The sequence below is a fragment of the Ipomoea triloba genome, chromosome 13 (genome assembly GCF_003576645.1).
Source record: "Ipomoea triloba cultivar NCNSP0323 chromosome 13, ASM357664v1".
NCBI classification, from domain to species: Eukaryota; Viridiplantae; Streptophyta; class Magnoliopsida; order Solanales; family Convolvulaceae; genus Ipomoea; species Ipomoea triloba.
Window position 1 is genome coordinate 30598345 of NC_044928.1, and position 18742 is coordinate 30617086.

The 18742-nt window shown below is 35.5% G+C and overlaps 1 protein-coding gene across 2 annotated transcripts; it reads left to right on the top strand.

Annotated features, from left to right (window-relative positions):
* The first annotated feature begins 348 nt into the window (after positions 1 to 348).
* Positions 349 to 11931, top strand: LOC116001985 (ubiquitin carboxyl-terminal hydrolase 26). 2 transcript variants are annotated; one of them, XR_004094334.1, is made up of 15 exons: positions 349 to 677; positions 4170 to 4293; positions 5591 to 6187; positions 6459 to 6714; positions 6898 to 7655; positions 7978 to 8086; positions 8218 to 8399; positions 8597 to 8881; positions 8956 to 9157; positions 9270 to 9341; positions 9604 to 9825; positions 10052 to 10315; positions 10968 to 11109; positions 11204 to 11375; positions 11614 to 11931. XR_004094334.1 is itself a non-coding variant. In XM_031241979.1 (15 exons), exons 2-14 carry the CDS (start codon positions 4208 to 4210, stop codon positions 11311 to 11313), a joined length of 3285 nt encoding a protein of 1094 aa, XP_031097839.1. In that variant the 5' UTR covers positions 349 to 677; positions 4170 to 4207; the 3' UTR covers positions 11314 to 11361; positions 11614 to 11931. The 2 variants fall into 2 exon arrangements, 1 of the variants encoding a protein (XP_031097839.1); XM_031241979.1 differs by having other exon boundaries at positions 11204 to 11361.
* The last annotated feature ends 6811 nt before the right edge of the window (positions 11932 to 18742 follow it).

Below are 18742 nucleotides of genomic sequence, written 5' to 3' on the forward strand. Positions count from 1 at the left end.
ATATGGTCGCCTTCCTCTGGTGGAAGGCCACCAGTGAGGAAGACAACCATTGATCGCCTTCCATGGTGGAAGGGCGCCAGAGTCCAGCGATCGGCGACGGTTCGGTCGCCGAATTTCTCCTGAATAGTAATTGACCTGCTATTGCAGGTTATTTACCGATTTTTGGACTTCTTTGTCCCCATTTCACATGTTAAAGGATCTAATTGGACTTTTTAAATGTTTAAGAGTCTAATTGACATTTCAGGTATTATTTAGGGGCTTATTTGACTATTTTTCATTATTATTATTATTACTATTATTAGTTTTGCTTTTCGTTTTTTTTCCCATCATTCTAAACTTACACAACGAGGGGATGCTCTTGTACTCTTGGTTGCTCTAAACAGCTAGGGTTCATTGTCCAACACTTCAATTTTTTACCGCCGGTCCGCCGCTGCTTTCACTACCCAGGACTACCATCGGCAATCGTCCATAACTGCGACGCCGAAGCTGACTGCGCCGGACGCCGGTCACTCGGTGCCTCAATCGGACGCCCAGGACTCGAACCGGCGATTTTGCTTCCTCCAATCATCTTCGGCTCCCTACATAGCCGTTAACATCTGTTATTTCGGATTCTAACCAAAAGGTCTCGACATCAATGAATCTACGGAGGATCTGAAAAGGACAGCCTTCGTATACCGGTGAGTTCTATGTCTATTTTTTGTGTTATCACTTTTACATACATTATCATGTTTAGGGTTAATTAACGGTAATACCATATTATGATATAATTTGCACGTGAATCTGCATAACTACTGTATTTTTTGTATGATTTTTAAAATAAAAATTTAATTTCATAAATGTATGCATTGTTTTCATGTTGTGTCTATATACTGAATTTATAAATTTTGGAAGTATGTTATGATACTGTAGCATATTATATTTGTTTACCTTAACTTTTCGTATTGATACTGGATGATGTGGAAGCTATAATTTTACTTTTTGTTGAACTCCTTTTTATAAAACATTCACAGCTTTATTTGTTTTGTAGTCTTCTGTTGTAGCTGCTTTTGAATATCAAAGCCATGAACTGAATGTATGCTTCCAGTTTAATACATGGTTTTAAACTTTTAGGATCATAAAGTGTCTCAAGCTTGTTAGTTTTTTTTTTTTTAATAAAATAATATATCATTTTGAATGAATTTGTTGGTGAAAATTGGTGAGTAATTCATGTTCATTTCTCATTTCTTGCTTGCTTTCTCGATAGTTGGTCATCCTAATGCTTTACAAGAACCATATCCATTGCCTTGGGTGTTTTAGGATTCGACTGCGTACTATTTTACCAACTTGTGTAATTTAGTTATTTTCCTTTAGTGAGACAATTAATTGTGGACAAGGAGCCACATCCTAAGGGGAGTGTATTCAATCAAAACTTTTAAAGACTTTCAAAAACTTTTAAAGTGATGGATTTTAATTGACTTTCGTAGAGTTTTTGTAGAATTTCCTAGAATCTTTTAAACTTTTATTAACTTTGTAAGAGTTTATAAATATTTGTAAGACAAACATTTATAGACTTTTAAAGCTTTTTTATATTAAAAAGTCTACAAAAGTCATTAAAATTCTAAATTGAATACACCCTCACAAACATTCCATAACTTCTTTTAATATATTATTTATAATTTTATTAAAAAAATATATTTTTATAAATCATAAATAAATTAATGCATTGTAAAAAATAAAAATAAAAAATAAATATTGATTGTCACGAAAATAGAGTATATTATACATAAAGAAAATATAATCAATTTCAATAAATATAACTAATAAAAATATTTCTTGAACTAATGAAACAACTAATGTAAATTATATCAAAATATGTAGCAACTTGTTAATATAATTAGATCAATTCTGCACATATAAATGTGCATCTTTTTTTTTTTTAATGTGTTTTCGGCTTTTCGCACATATATACAAGGCTTTCTTTATTTTGGTTCAGTAATATAATTTGATTAATTATGCTGCAGCCAGCAGCCGGAAATTTTATGCTGCGACCGCAGTAATTTTTTCTTTTTGCTCAGAACATCAACAAATAATAATTTTACAGGTTTAAAACGTACCGTAAAATCGATAAAAAGTTTGTTAGAGGAAAAAAGTCTGTAGAGAATGTTGAAAAGTTTGGGTTTGGAGGGTTGAATTTCATCTATTTATATTAATGAAGAAAAAGTCTACAATAATCCTATTCTGACAAAGTTTATGAAAGTTAATAACTTTTTGAATACCCGTAAACTTTTAAAGACTCTATAAAAGTCTGAATCGAATACCAGTATACTTTTAAAGAGTTTTGAAAAGTCTGGATCCAATACCAGTAGACTTTTAAAGATTTTTTAAAAGTCTAAATTGAATACCACCAACTTTTAAAGTTGGTAAAAGTCTTTAAAAGTCTATGAAAGTCATGATTGAATACACCCCCCTAAGATGACCGAATGAAAACCTCCCTCCCATGCAACTTGGAGGCCCTTGAGAACCTCCCATGCTTCAACTTCTTCCCCACTCTTCCCCTTCACACTAAAAGTGAACCCCGAAACCCACGATGGCTTGTCATATATTATAGAATTTTGAGAATTAATTAATCTAATAATATATAATTAATTAGTGCTTGTAGGCTATAAATTTCTTTGTTATAAAATGATATTTCATAAATGGATTTTAAGAAGATTTACTCAATGTCTAAAAAACTACTTCATTCTATTGGAACAATAATGCAGAGGGAAATGCCAACAATAGCAAGAAGAATGGTTAGTCGGGTTGCACAAGAAGCTAGTATACCTAGAGTTGTTAATGCGGGCTGGCAGTGTGGGCTAAAAAGCCCACAAAATTGGGCCTAAGGGGGTCCGCCCTGCCCCGCCTTAGGCATGCGGGGTTAGGCGGGGGCCTGTCAAAATTAAACTTTATTTATTTAGTTATTTTTTGGTAACTTATCTACACTAGTAATATTCGCAGAAAGAAAATATACACGGCACGTTTGCATATATACATTGGTAATATATAAAATATATGTACACATACAAACAATACAAACATTGAACATATACTCACTGAAAAACAATACAAACATATTCACTGGCAAACACTGATCAATACAAACAAATATGTAAAATATTTCAAACAATACAAACATTGAACATATATTCATGGGCATAAAGAAAAACAACCAATTAAATAAATTTAATTAAATTGAAGATAGGAAATAAATATATTTACCTGGTGGCGAACTGGAGTGCGACGAGACTGTCAGAGTCGGAGTGCGACGGAATTGCCGGAGAATGGAGGAGTGACGATGTCGAGGACTAGGAAACGGAAATGATTAGACGAGGATAGATTGACAGTACAACGAAGGGAGGAAGAGTGTGATGATAAAGGGCTTGTTGCATCTTTGTCGAGTGACGACAAAGGGAAGAAGGACATCGAAGGGAGGATCAGAGGAGTGACGACAAAGCGTAGACTCTGCATTGCGCTTGCGTCATTTCTCTGTGAACCGTGGAACTGTAGTCTGCTGAACAAAGGAAGGAAAGGGAAGACTAAAATATGATTTTAGGGATTTTATTCTTTCGGCTATGGCTTTTTTGTTTTTTTTTTAACAAATATGATTGACTAGTGTTTGCCAATGAATATGTTTGTATTGTTGTCAGTGAGTATATGTTCAATGTTTGTATTGTTTGTCAGTGTATGTATTTTATATATTACACGTGTATATATGCAGACATGCCGTGTATATTTTGCTTAGTGAATATTATCGGTGTAGGTAAGTTACCAAAAAAAGGTCTAATTTTGGCAGCCCCCTCCTAACCCCGTGGGCCTAAGGTGGCCCGGCCTTGCCCCCCTTAGGCCTGCATTTTGTGGGCTTTTTAGCCTGTCCCGCCAACCCGCATTGACAGCTCTGCTAATAATACTCTCAAAACTATCAAGTACGTGCTCTCTCGAATTTCGGATTCCAATCCTCCATAGCTGCTCAATTCAATTATTCGAAGTTTGTCCATATCTATTAACCCGTTTACTTGGTTTTTGAATTATTGAGTTTTTTTTTTGGGGGTGGGGGGTGGGTGGGGGAGGAAGCTAAATTCAGCACTGATTTTTATGAAATTTTGGATTGATTTTTTTATTGTTATTTTATTTATTATTTTAATGATATGCAGAGTTCAGATAAATTTGAGTGAACGGAGGTGGTATAGCAATGGGACAGCAACGACCGACGACGCGCAGTAAAAACAAAAGGAATAGAGCTGATGATAATGCTGATGCTATTTCTGAAACTTTCAGGTGCATCTTTTGTTGAAAAATATTTACCATTATTAAAATTATTTTATTCTAATGTTAGAATTCAATGGAGTTTGTTTATAATGTTGTTTAAGCTGGAAACTATCATTGACATTTCCATTTGGTGTTGGATGGATTTTCATCTAATTTGGTGAAATAGGAATTACTGATTTTTCTAAGGAGAGAATGTCAATTTTTGGTTCGATTTTGATTAACTTGAATGTGAGAAATTTACAGTCATATTCTGCCCCTATTATTGGGCATGGAGCTTTTATCTATGTTTTCTAAGATTCCCTCTGCTATGAATTTGTTCAACTTTCCTCTGGCAGCTTATAGATTTTGCTTGTTTCATTGGGCATGGGATGTTTATCTGTGTTTTCTAATATTCTCTGCCATAATCTGTTGTTCAACTTTCCTCCAGCAGCTGATAATCTTTCATTCATCTTTCCTTAGTATTTGGAAAATAAAAATTGTTCAATCAAATAATGTTACATTTCTTTTGAATTTCTTGTTAGACAATTAGAAGCTCAAACACAAAATAAAAGTTGAATTATCCATAATTTACACTGCATATTTGCATTCTATATCATATTTCCTCTGTGTTCTTGCAGGGGTTCTTTGTTTATAAGACTCTATGATCACTTTGATTAGGTTTGCTTAATTTTTTTTTTTTTTTGGAAGTTGTACAAGGAGAACATGTGTTTGAAGGGGGGTGGGTATTACCGGGCATTTTAGAAAATATTGCCTTAATAATGATTATGGAAAATGAAATAAAAAGAGGGTATGACAGTATAATAAAATAAAGGAGCAGAGAGAATTAACCTTGTCCTCTATAGACTATAGTGTTAAAGGGTGGTTTTCATTGCCATTGGAGTTTAGGACTTGCTAAGGTTAACTGGAGAATTTGTTTAAGAACTGGTTCCTGGACTTTAATCCCAGGAACAATCATTGGTGCACTGTAGTATTGAATATTCTTGGAAATTTCTTCAGGCACACACTTAAGTGTTGCAACCCAGCTTGATCAATTTATGGTCCAGTTATGCCATGGTGGGGTTAGGGTGATTGTGTTAAATATTGTGGCAAAGTATGAAACTGTTGCAAGAATGGGGATTTCTAAGAACACATTCCTCATATGCCCTTTTAAAATAATGCAAAAGTTCACATATTGAAATCATGTTGTCTAATGTTATTGATCTAAAAAAGGTGCTAGGATGTTTTGTAATGGCTGACTTTCTCACATGACATAATTTATTAGATTTAATTTTTTTTTTAATTTTTAGTTTTTAATTTTTTTTTGCAGGAAAGTTCTTTCTACTGGACAGGTAACTCAAGATGATGTAAATCAACTATACATGGTATGGAGGCCTGTGTGTCAAGGATGCCGAGTCAACAGCAAGGATAATCCCAACTGCTTTTGTGGATTGATTCCACCACCAAATGGAAGTCGAAAAGTTGGTTTATGGCAGAAGACATCTGAAATTGTCCATTCCCTTGGGCCTGATCCATCTGATGACCTTCGTGCATCCCCAGACACACCAGCAGGCCTCACTAACCTTGGTGCGACATGCTATGCGAACAGTATACTCCAATGTCTGTACATGAATAGGTCATTCAGGGAAGGTGTTTTCTCAGTTGAACCTGAGGTGTTGAAAGGAGATCCAGTATTGGACCAACTTGCACGATTATTTGCTAAGTTACACTTGAGCAAAATGGCTTTTGTTGATTCTGCTCCATTTATCCAGACTCTTGAGCTTGATAATGGTGTTCAGCAGGATAGTCATGAGTTCCTGACATTGCTTTTTTCTTTGCTTGAACGATGTTTAAGCTGCTCTAAAGTATCCAAGGCTCGAACAATTGTCCAAGATCTTTTCCGTGGAGGTGTGTCACATGTCACAATGTAAGTCCTGAACTTATTTAGGTTTTGTTGATGTTATTATATATGTGTGTGTGTGTGTGTGTGTGTGTTTAATTTGCTAAATAGTTCATAACATTTCAACATATGAGGTGGAGAGGAGTAAGAAAGGGATATTTTATAGCACTGAAAAGTATGATACTTGTAATTGTATAAAAGTTGAATGCATTGAAATATTGAATAGTTCATGATGCTTTCACTTATATGTCACAGCCGAAGATTATCTCCTTGGTCTTTTGTGTTGCTAAACTTGTAGGTGCTCAAGATGTGGAAATGAATCTGAAGCATCATCAAAAATAGAGGACTTCTATGAGCTGGAGTTGAATGTTAGGGGTTTGAAGAGTTTAGATGATAGTTTGGATGACTATCTTAGCATAGAGGAGCTTGAAGGAGATAACCAATATTATTGTGAGTCATGTGCTACTCGAGTCAATGCTACCCGTAGCATTAAACTGCGCTCTCTCCCTGCAGTCCTTAATTTCCAGCTCAAGCGTTGTGTTTTCCTTCCAAATGTATGTGAATATTTCTGAATATCTTTCTGATTTCTTCTAGTTCTATTAATAGTAGTAAAAGATAACTTTATTATGTGTACGTTATGTTAAGGGTAAGAGAAAATGTTGTATGCATCTTGATGTCATTGATAATTATCAATTTTCTCTTGGCTTGGTCCTATCTAAGATTTTCTTGTTTTCTAGACTACAACAAAGAAGAAGATCACATCGGCATTTTGTTTTCCTGAGGAATTGAATATGGCACAAAGAATATCCGACCATTTGCAACCAGATTTAGTGTATGACTTGTCAGCCATATTGATCCACAAGGGCTCTGCAGTTAATAGTGGCCACTACATAGCACTTATTAAAAATGAGAAAACAGGGCAGTGGTGGGAATTTGATGATGAGCAAGTGTCCAACTTAGGTTCTCAACCATTTGGGGGAGGCTCCTCTAATTCTGCTGTTAAACCTGCTCAAACTGAGCCCCCTCTCCACACATCTGCCTCTGAACAAATGGATGTTATAGTAAATGGAAAAAATGTGAATGGTGGTCAGCAAAGGTCTTTGAACACCAATGTCGTTTGTAATGCCAAGACATTCTCATCCAGTGATGCATACATGCTGATGTATGCTCTTAGGAGTGCACGCGAAGGTGTTGAGGCAACAAATAATGAGACTGGTGGGGAAGAACTGAAAAGTAATTCTTATAAATTTTCTTTTGGAACTGATAGTCCTCTTCCATCCCATCTTCATGAAGAGGTTGATCAACTGAATGTTGAGTTCCTTGAGTCTTGCAATCAATATAGAGAAAGGAAGGAAACTGAACTCAAGCGCATCACTGAGCGGCGGCAGGAGGTGCGCTCAATTCTTTCTGAAGTGCCAGTTCAATCACTTTGGAAGCCATATTTTTGGATTTCTACTGACTGGCTTCGTCAATGGGCTGATAGCATCACACCACCGTGAGTTCAAATCCTGCATTATATCTTGAGCTTACTCCTCTATGTAAAAAAAAAAAAACTCTTTTCATGATTGGCTTTATTTGTTTGTTATATAATAGTTTATTTCTTTGACATAGCTAATATCAATTGTTAAGCTGTTTTTTTTATTTTTCAGATTTAGTCTATAGTAGCATGTAAATATACTAAACATGCTGCATTATTAATTTGACGCTAGTAGCCTAGTAGTTGGTATGATTAATAACTTGTACAATGGTTTCATTGTTCAAAATAGGTTAGTACAATCAGTTTAGCTTTTTAAAACCCTGATTGTCATTTTGTGCAGAATAATAGACAACATTGCCATACAATGCAAGCATGGGAAAGTGCCAGTTTCAAAGGTGAACGCAATGAAAAGGTTGTCACAAACATCTTGGGCCATGCTATTATCTAAGGTATGATATTATGTCCTTGAGACATTCTCTCTTCTTTTATTTGTGTTTCATAATTTTCCTTTTCTAATTTTCAACTGAAAGCAATCATGACACTCATGAGTATGACATTTTTCTGATGGATCCAACTCCAGTATGGTGGAGGTCCAACACTGGCTAATGATGACCATTGCATGGAATGCCTCTTTGAAATGGCTCGCACAATGGCTCGTGCAGACAGCTATAGGGATCGGACAGCACTTATGAAAGATCTAGCAGAGGCAGCCCTTGCAGGGAAGTGTCTCGATGGCAAGTTGTTCTATATATCAAAGTCATGGTATGCCACATTTTATTACATGAACATGAATTTCCTTTTTCCTACACAAATTGGGCATCTCCCCCAATTTATTGAATGCGTTGGTGGTTTTCCTCATAGCATACAAGCTCCATGCTTTCTATTCTTTTTGTTTTGTGTTTTGATGTTTAAATTATCTTTTGGCAGATTTATGTGGTACTCATTGTTATCTTCTATAGGTTGCAGCAGTGGCTTCGGAGGAAGAATGTAGACTCTCCATGTGAAGCTGATGCTGGGCCTACAGCATCGATTAGATGTCCCCATGGGGAGCTATTGCCTGAACTAGCTCCTGGTGCCCGTCGTGCACTAATTCCTGAAAACCTATGGAATTTTATTCATGAGACTGCTATGGCTGTAAAGCCTGGTGATACCTTGGGCTCTTCAACTTTCTCTTCAGATTCAGAGCCATGTGCCCAATGCAGTATTGAACTTTCGGAACATGCATGCTTGGAAGATAACCTAAGGTCCTATTGACATTTCTGAATTGTTGAGTATTTGAATGGCATTACAGGTTCTGAATCTGGTTTTTCTTTTGCAGAGAGTTCAGAATTAAACAACGACAAAGTCATGAGAGATTAGCAGCTGGTAAAAGTATAGCACTTTATCCAAGCAACAAGTACTACTTGGTGCCTTCTCATTGGCTGTCAAAATGGAGAAGCTATATTAGTGCAACTGGGAAGAATTCTTCTGCTGAACTTGAAACCTTGGGCTCAGCCATGGATTTACTCACGTGTGAAAAGGTGCCTTCTTGATACTAATTATATAAGAATGTAATATTTGTGCTCAATACTTTATGTAATGTACCTCTCTCTGTACCATAAGGTGTCTAAATTACTCCAAATTTTGTTACAGCATTATAGACTTCTAGAAAGGCCTCCTGAACTGATTTGGAAGCGTGGTGTTATTCACCAGAAGACACCCACTGTGAGTATAATAGTATATACTTGGTTGTTTTACATGCTTGTAATTTACTGCATGTTGTTATGCAAACTCATTAACCATCTTGGTTCCAGGACCCAAGTTTCCTCACTATTGGCAATATTTGTAGTTTGTTTGTTTGTTTGTTTGTTTTTTTGTTTTGTTTTGTTTTTTTTCCCTGGACTTCTAATTCTCAGCTGAGAATACATACTCAAAAGTTAAATTTGACTATTTGATTTTTAATCCTCTTTCATGTTTTGCATATCAGACAGATGGATTGACCATTGTTAGTGAGAATGACTGGAAGCTATTCTGTGAAGACTGGTGTGGTTTAGAGGCAAGAGGAATTGTTGCTGAAATTGAATGCGTGGAAAATGATTTGGTCATATCTTGTGATGAGATGCCATTATCTGAAGATCATATGACTGTGGATGGTGAACCGAATATTGGGATTGAATCTAGAAAACCTATCATTAAGACTTTGCCAGAGGTAATTCTTGGAATTTTCCCCTCTTTTTCATTTAGTCTTGTGCTGGGGGTTATCCAAACTATTGATAGTTTTGATACCTTTGTTTTCAACAATCATAATATTATATTACATTGATTGCTTTCATGTTTTGGATACAAATACCTCTTTTCTAAAGATTAATGTTGAATTCCAATATGAATCATATGATACTTTATATTTATATGAAGTTAAATTAATGAATTTCCAGGTATGTGAAGAGTGTATTGGCGAAAAGGCAAGCTGTGAGTTGCTGAAAAAACTCAACTATTCCAATGAGGACATATGTGTTTGTTTCATTCGTGGCAAGGAACCTCCTAAATCAATTTTAGAAGCATCCGGGAATAGTTTGGAGCCAAATCGACGAACTTCAAAGCGGTCCAGGAAGACATCATTTGGCAACTCTGTAAATTTAAACGTTTCTGGATCCACATCAATCTACCAACTGAAGATGATGATATGGGAAGCCTTTGGGGTAAGGTTTTGATAAAACGTATCAGTATTATTCCTGTCACACTCTTTCCATATTCATTAGCAGTATTTTAAAAAATTTCTTTGTATAATTCATTGTGTTGGCATTGTCTATAGTATTGTAGTACAACTTGGCACTTGTTCCAAATTTTGGGAAAGAACAACTTCTAGAAGTGAGGAAGAATTATAACTGTGAAAGCATGAAGTATGTAATTGATGAAAACTATTGGGTTCTTAATCTGAAAATTGTGCAGATCTTTGCATAATTGCATGAATTAGGTTGGAAGCAATTTCACGTTTTAAGTCTCTCAGTTACTGGAGCTAAATTACTTTCTGGCTTCTGAGTAAATATAATCACCTCTTTTACCTTTTGAACTCCCTTGTCTTTACCTTTCATGCCAAAAGTTCGAGAATACGTTCAATGTGATAGAGTGAAATGAGTTTTTTTTTTCCACAATATTGCCATTGCAATGAGATTTATTATGTAATGTTTTCTATCTGTAGTGTTCTATTATGCTTTCACAATAATGTTTATCAATGCCAAAGGAGTTGCTAGTTTCAACTTTCAAGTTGCCACCATTAGTCTGCCCTTCCCAAGCCCTCGAACTTTTTTTGAATTCATGAATTTGAAGTGTCATTCTGTTAATTTTATGCAGGTTGTCAAGGAAAACCAGGTACTTCACAAAGGTTCTAGGATAATTGATGTGGAATCTGCATGTCTTGCTGATTTGGAAATATTTCCTGGTGATGTTCTATGGGTGACTGATTCGGAGATCCATGAGAATCGGGATATTGCTGGTAGGAATCTGGCTGTTTGTAATTTTCATGGAATGCCATATGAAATTGATGACTTGTTTGCAATTTCACTTTGCTCCCTATGACTTGTTTCCAGATGAGCTTTCTGATCATAAGATGGAGGTGCACAAGGCTGAGGAAGGTTTTCGTGGAACACTTCTTACATCAAGTGTATCTTCCCAGGTTTCAGAAGCATGCTTGAATTAGTGAAGATCCGCATGCTTGTAATATTCTTAATTTTGGAATGTGAAGAAGGTACAGTTCTGGAGGTGAGATCATGTGTCACATAAATTACTGCTTAGTTATTATAAGATGCTCATATTTTTGGGTTTTGGATTTATAGCCAGCTTCTGTTTTATTGGTAACCTTTGGTCCACCCAAGCCTGGCTTGTATCCAATATATATAAATGACACAAATCATCCTGGCCTGGATTGTATTTCCCTCTCTGATCATTTACATTTCATGCTGATTCACATAGTGTCCTAAATCATTCGTGGGTATTTCAGATGGCTGGCTCGTGCACTGCAAGGGAAGTCCCATGTTGACATTGACTAGCTTGCTTGGGTAAAAACATCATGTTTTTGGGTGGTTTTTCGACCTTAGAGTATGGTTGTTTCCAGTTTAACCTTGTTACCTGCTCAGTTCTTTTTTGGCTGCCAGATTGTTAATGCAGGTATTAGTTATAATGAAGGGTGAGGTTTGGTTTGGGGTCCCCTCTTGGGACAAGTTTTGTATATTAACTTTCTACCTTACCTTTGACAGTCAACTGTAAATGATGTATTTTATGGTTTTGGTAAATATAAATTGTTACACTTTCGATTCAATCGTCTTTATGCTCAGGTGGTTCAATTCCCCCTATCATTTAAATGAATAGTGCTAGATGTGTACAAATTGTACATATGTTTGGTTTATTTATGGTGTGGTTACAGAATAGGGGGTTTTCGACTGAAATGTGACAAACATCAAGGATGGTAGGAGACGAAAATAGGAATTTTTTTTTGACAAAAATAGGAAACTCGTGTTTGGGAAATGCGTTTTCCAAACTCGAATTACTTGTTTTTTAAATACGCACATCATACGCATTTAAGAAATGTGTATGATTTATAAATACATCATTCACATTTCTCAAATGCGTTTGATAAAGAAAAAAAAGCCTTTGGTCGCCAGTTCTTCTCTGACGAAGGAGAAGGTCACCATTTTGGTTGCCTTTTCTGGAGAAGGCAACCATTTTGGTTGCCTTTGTCGGAGAACGCGACTATAGCCACAATTTTCTTTAAAGTGGTTGCCTTCTCCTTTCGGCGGCGAAGGCAACCATAGTCACAATTTTTTTTCATTTAAAAAAAAAAATGGTTGACTCTCCTTTGCGACCAGAGTTTTTTTTTTTTTTTTTCTATAAATTTATTTAATAAATAAATCAAATACATATGATGTATATACATCATATACATTTCTCAAATGTGTATGATATGCGTATTTTGAAAGAAAAAGGTAATTCGAGTTTGAGAAACGCATTTTTCAAACGGATGGTTTGTCACATTTTAGTTAAAAAACTCCTGCTAGAATGGGAGTTTCACCTTTTATTTAGATTGCACCACATCAGCGGTGTTGATATTGTACATTGCCTTGAAAATGTAGAACCTTCACTACACTTGCAGCATTGTTTAGGGTTAGTTGTGTCTAAAGGGCTTTTCAAGTGTGGTTGATACAAGTACATCACACGCAATGTTGTAAGCAAGATAGTAAGTTTTTGAAAGTACGAGAGTATTGCAGGGATAAAGATAGCTTATGTTGGAGCAATCACACAACATCAATCTGTAAATTACATAGGTAACAAACTTAATTAAAAATATTGATAAGAATCAAACTCGTGATATTTTGGTACAAGAATTATGCAAAGTTATGCTACATTGAATACATGTGCATATATATATATATATATATATATATATATATATATATATATATATATATGTAATACCAAAAACAATCTTCTTTTGCCTAAAGATTGAATCCCTAACCTTAAGGCTCCCACACCCCGACTTGACAGAACATGTGAGAAGATCGATGTAATCACGGTAGCTCAGTGGCTCAGCAGACATGGCCAAATGTCGGTGCACATAAAGGATTTGTTCATTTTGAGCATAATTAATCCCCATATTATCATTGTCGAGTTTCGAATATTGGTCTCTTCCTCCAAATAGTGCCTACTAAAAACAATCTTAAATAACAAGATTGAAATATCCTATCCAAGTCTGTCAAACAGTTGACTTGAAACCACAAGATTTCAAGTTCTTCGACTCGCTATATAACCTTTGTAGTTTGAGCCAATCAACCATGTACAACCTATTTTAATTATGCTCCTTGTAGTTTGATTGTAGTTTGATAGGGAGCTAGCCATTTCCTAGCTTGGTAACCCCAAACAAGATATGGATCAACACAAATGATCTCTGCAGGAAAACAAAAATAAAAAAGATAAATTATTTAATAAGCTCGAAATGGGCGACAAGACAAGATTCTTTAATTTTAGCTTTACCAAAATAATATAGGATTTTAATTTACTAAAGGACAGCTAGCTTTCAAGGTGTAGCATGCATGTAATAAGCTAATTAATATAATTAACACTTATAATGATAATTTAATTAAGGTTGTACTGATAGGTACAAGCTAAAGTGGTTTGCCGTATAATCATGGTACGCCGCAGGAATCAAACCCTTATCAAAGGGGGACAGATTAGGGAGATAATCAGATTTTCTTCATTAAAAAAACATATTTTAAAAGTCACACAAATCCAATAAAATCCAGTTTATGAATGCCGTAGGATTTATAATCTTGCACGGATGATTCTGCAAATCCATCAACTTGGCTAGCTAATACATTTTGGTGAGTAATACTATATGCAATCTCACTTTTTTTAATTTATTTTTTTAGTATTTGTTTATGTGATAAATATACCTCGATTAGTTTAGAAAATAGTGCATTAAAGTCAACAAGAGGAAATCTGGGGGCTGAGGGTGTAGTTGAGTGGCAAAGACTCATTTATTCATAACCAAACGTCAATGGTTCGATCTTTGACTTTGAGTATGGAATAGCCTTAAATCTTTGACTTTGAGTATGGAATAACTCATATATTTGTGGAGTTGAAGACAAGGGCCGAGGGTGCTTGACGTGTCAGCTAAGCGACCTATATTTGTGGAGTTGAAGACTAGGGTCGAGGGTGTTTGACGTACTACTCTAGGTTGTCAGACCACGAGGGAGAGGTGATAAAGTACTGGTCAGATTAGTTTTTCCATATAAGAGGGGGTTCGAATTCCCAACCTCTCTTAAGGAACGAGAGTGCACGTCCACTCAAGCCAACCAAGCTGGTTAAAAAAAGTTATTTCGTTTTTTCTTTTTATTAATTAAAATAAAAAAATAAATAATGATCAATAATAAGTATTTATGATATAAAATAACGTATATCATATCACAAGGTTGACAAAATGTCATTAAAAATTCCTTAAATAATAATAAAGAAAACATAAATATATGTTTGTACGTCATATCGCATGGTTCTTTAATTTTGCCTTGGCATAACTTTTCTTTCGTGCAATCTCCAAGGACCAAACATTATTTAATTCTAATAACCTGGATTAGACATCATTAACACGAATATTAGCTATAGTAATCATCTTTACAATTTTTTTAATTGTAAATTTTAATTATTTTCACATATTATGTTGTACTATTTTTGAACTACAATATCTACAAACAATTGAGAAGCTATATACTTTGTAATTAAAAATGTCATATGATAATCTTAAAATGGGTGGAGCATTATTATTGTATTAGAAGGTCACATATTTAATTCGTGTCAACTCTTCCAATTAAATCCATTGCATAGGATATTGGTAATATATGGCGAAGATGTCCCCTCATGTGTACGGGCTGGTTACTTTTGACGGGTTCCAAGTAATTCTTACCCATATGCTTTATCTCAACTAAAAAGTCTAAACTGTTATTAGTTGTGGTGCATTTTTATGTTTATATATTATTATATGCTCAACAATTTAGACCTATAATCTATTGATTCATTATTTTACTTGGCCAACCTACGCGCTAGCTAGGCCTATTATATAATAGGTCATGTGTTGAGAAAAATGAGATCAATAATAAAAAACAAAAATGAAAAAAAGAAGAGTTTATGTGGTTCGGCCAATAACCTACGTCTACAGAACGAATGAGATTTTTTATTAATTGTGATAATAAAACATTTAGGGTTATCGCATCATATTTATAGACAATCATATCGCAGAGGCGCTGCCCCCGCACCCCAACCTACTAAGTGAACTTGATTCAAATTCAAACCACAAAACAAGTGCTATTATTCTGTTCCACTTCACTTCGTTGTGTTACACTACACCCCATCATATATATATCATTATGAGACATACACAACATCATATCTCACCGTTCTTTTTACACCCCACAAAATGAGACTAATATAACTAAATCTTCCAGATAGCTCTTTCAACAAACTGGTGACACCTTTGCAAAAAAAAAAAAAAAAAAAAAAAAAACTGGTGACACATGCTTGAAGATGAGGTAGCAAATCAAACATGAATTAATGTTGTTCTCTGTGAACATCCAGAACCATCACTAGGCCAACACCTGTCCCCAATGACGTAGTAAGAGCCTGTTTTTGTCCCAATATTATAGTGCCATTGATGCCCAGAATGGCATCCAACAAATCATATTTTATCCCAGGAATTATATCTTAATAAACATAAGATGGCGATTTGTGTTGTACTTATCCCCTTAAGAGGTAAGCAAAAGCCAACACCTGGCTAATTCCCATTGGCTCACCAGTGGCTTTCAAACACTAAAAAGCCACCACCACCACTTAAGTTTAATCAATTGTTTAATTAATAACATTTTTTTTTTTGAAAAGTCAAGCTTAAATTGATTCAAAATCAAGATGCAAAGCATTACAAATGAAAGATGGAGGGTACAGACACCACTCTTTACAATCAGACAAAGAAACAGACTCCCTAGCTAGGCAGTGGATTATCTGATTCGCAGATCGTCTAACGAAATGTAAGGAAATATGACTAAACTTCATCATTAATTCCTTAATGTCACATACAAGGAGATTAAAAGTGGCATCCCCACTGTTGTTTTTTAAAGCTTGAACAAGCTGAAGACAATCAGTCTCAACTTCCACAAAATCTTCATTTCTTCCTTTTATCCAAGTCAAGGCTTCCCGGACAGCCATGGTTTCGGTCTCCTTCGGTTTGAAACTGCCCCTCCACGGCACAGATTTTGCTGCTATAAACTCTCCCATCTCATCTCTAAGAATGAACCCAAAACCCATCATGTTCGGATCCTTCTGGACAGAGGCATCAACATTTAACTTGGTCCATTCAGATTGGGGTTTCTTCCACCTCTCCACTCTATTATCCTGATTCCAGTGTACTGCACACGGCTCTTGTGCTTTCTTCCAGTCTTTTAGATAGTTCCTTGCTGTTTCAACTATGATGGCTGGAGGAATATTTATATTGTTCCACACTTTTTGGTTCCTTGCATACCAAAGCTTCCAAGGATTTAAGGAATAATAATCAATGCTTTAAGGATTTCATGTATCTTTAGTGCATTTAGCTTAGCCTAGGTTATTCTTGCCTTTGTCAATGGAATTTTAATTTACTCTCCATTTTAGCTTTTACTTTAACATTAACAACTTTTCCTAGTTTTCATTCTTGTTTGTGTTTTGCAGACCTGATATGCCAACATGTCACCTACTCCCTTGGCAGCATTTACATTTACCTAAATTCTCACCGCGCTTCGGTTTCTAACCACCTAAACGTGATAAGAATTTGAGAATTTTCAATAAAAAATAAGTATTGACATTTAACAAATGAATGAATATGGTACTTTATGTGTTGGTTTAGTAATCACAAGCCTCCAAATTCAATTCCTGGTGGGAATTGTCTATTAACATTTTTGGTTTGAGCTTGTCAACGAGTATGAATAATTTAGGCTGGTTTACCTTCTTGATGATCTTTGCTGATAAGGTCATCACAAGATAAGCTTCACCCAGAACACACCTTTGATTATCGACCGCGGGCTTTCCCGTAAATCAAAGAAGAATAAAATACTGTGTGATTGATCTAAATTGTGTATGAGTCATGCCTGCAGGGTTTATTTGGAGAAAGGTATATTCAAACCTCTTTAACATTACGCATATGATTAATCCTTCGATTAGGGTTTATTTGGAGAAACGTATACTCAAAACTCTTTAACATTACGCATATGATTAATCTTTCAATCTTGCAATTACATTAGTAACTACTTACCAACTGTCTNAAAAAAAAAAAAAAAAAAAAAAAAAAAAAACTTGGTGACACATGCTTGAAGATGAGGTAGCAAATCAAACATGAATTAATGTTGTTCTCTGTGAACATCCAGAACCATCACTAGGCCAACACCTGTCCCCAATGACGTAGTAAGAGCCTGTTTTTGTCCCAATATTATAGTGCCATTGATGCCCAGAATGGCATCCAACAAATCATATTTTATCCCAGGAATTATATCTTAATAAACATAAGATGGCGATTTGTGTTGTACTTATCCCCTTAAGAGGTAAGCAAAAGCCAACACCTGGCTAATTCCCATTGGCTCACCAGTGGCTTTCAAACACTAAAAAGCCACCACCACCACTTAAGTTTAATCAATTGTTTAATTAATAACATTTTTTTTTTTGAAAAGTCAAGCTTAAATTGATTCAAAATCAAGATGCAAAGCATTACAAATGAAAGATGGAGGGTACAGACACCACTCTTTACAATCAGACAAAGAAACAGACTCCCTAGCTAGGCAGTGGATTATCTGATTCGCAGATCGTCTAACGAAATGTAAGGAAATATGACTAAACTTCATCATTAATTCCTTAATGTCACATACAAGGAGATTAAAAGTGGCATCCCCACTGTTGTTTTTTAAAGCTTGAACAAGCTGAAGACAATCAGTCTCAACTTCCACAAAATCTTCATTTCTTCCTTTTATCCAAGTCAAGGCTTCCCGGACAGCCATGGTTTCGGTCTCCTTCGGTTTGAAACTGCCCCTCCACGGCACAGATTTTGCTGCTATAAACTCTCCCATCTCATCTCTAAGAATGAACCCAAAACCCATCATGTTCGGATCCTTCTGGACAGAGGCATCAACATTTAACTTGGTCCATTCAGATTGGGGTTTCTTCCACCTCTCCACTCTATTATCCTGATTCCAGTGTACTGCACACGGCTCTTGTGCTTTCTTCCAGTCTTTTAGATAGTTCCTTGCTGTTTCAACTATGATGGCTGGAGGAATATTTATATTGTTCCACACTTTTTGGTTCCTTGCATACCAAAGCTTCCAAGGATTTAAGGAATAATAATCAATGCTTTAAGGATTTCATGTATCTTTAGTGCATTTAGCTTAGCCTAGGTTATTCTTGCCTTTGTCAATGGAATTTTAATTTACTCTCCATTTTAGCTTTTACTTTAACATTAACAACTTTTCCTAGTTTTCATTCTTGTTTGTGTTTTGCAGACCTGATATGCCAACATGTCACCTACTCCCTTGGCAGCATTTACATTTACCTAAATTCTCACCGCGCTTCGG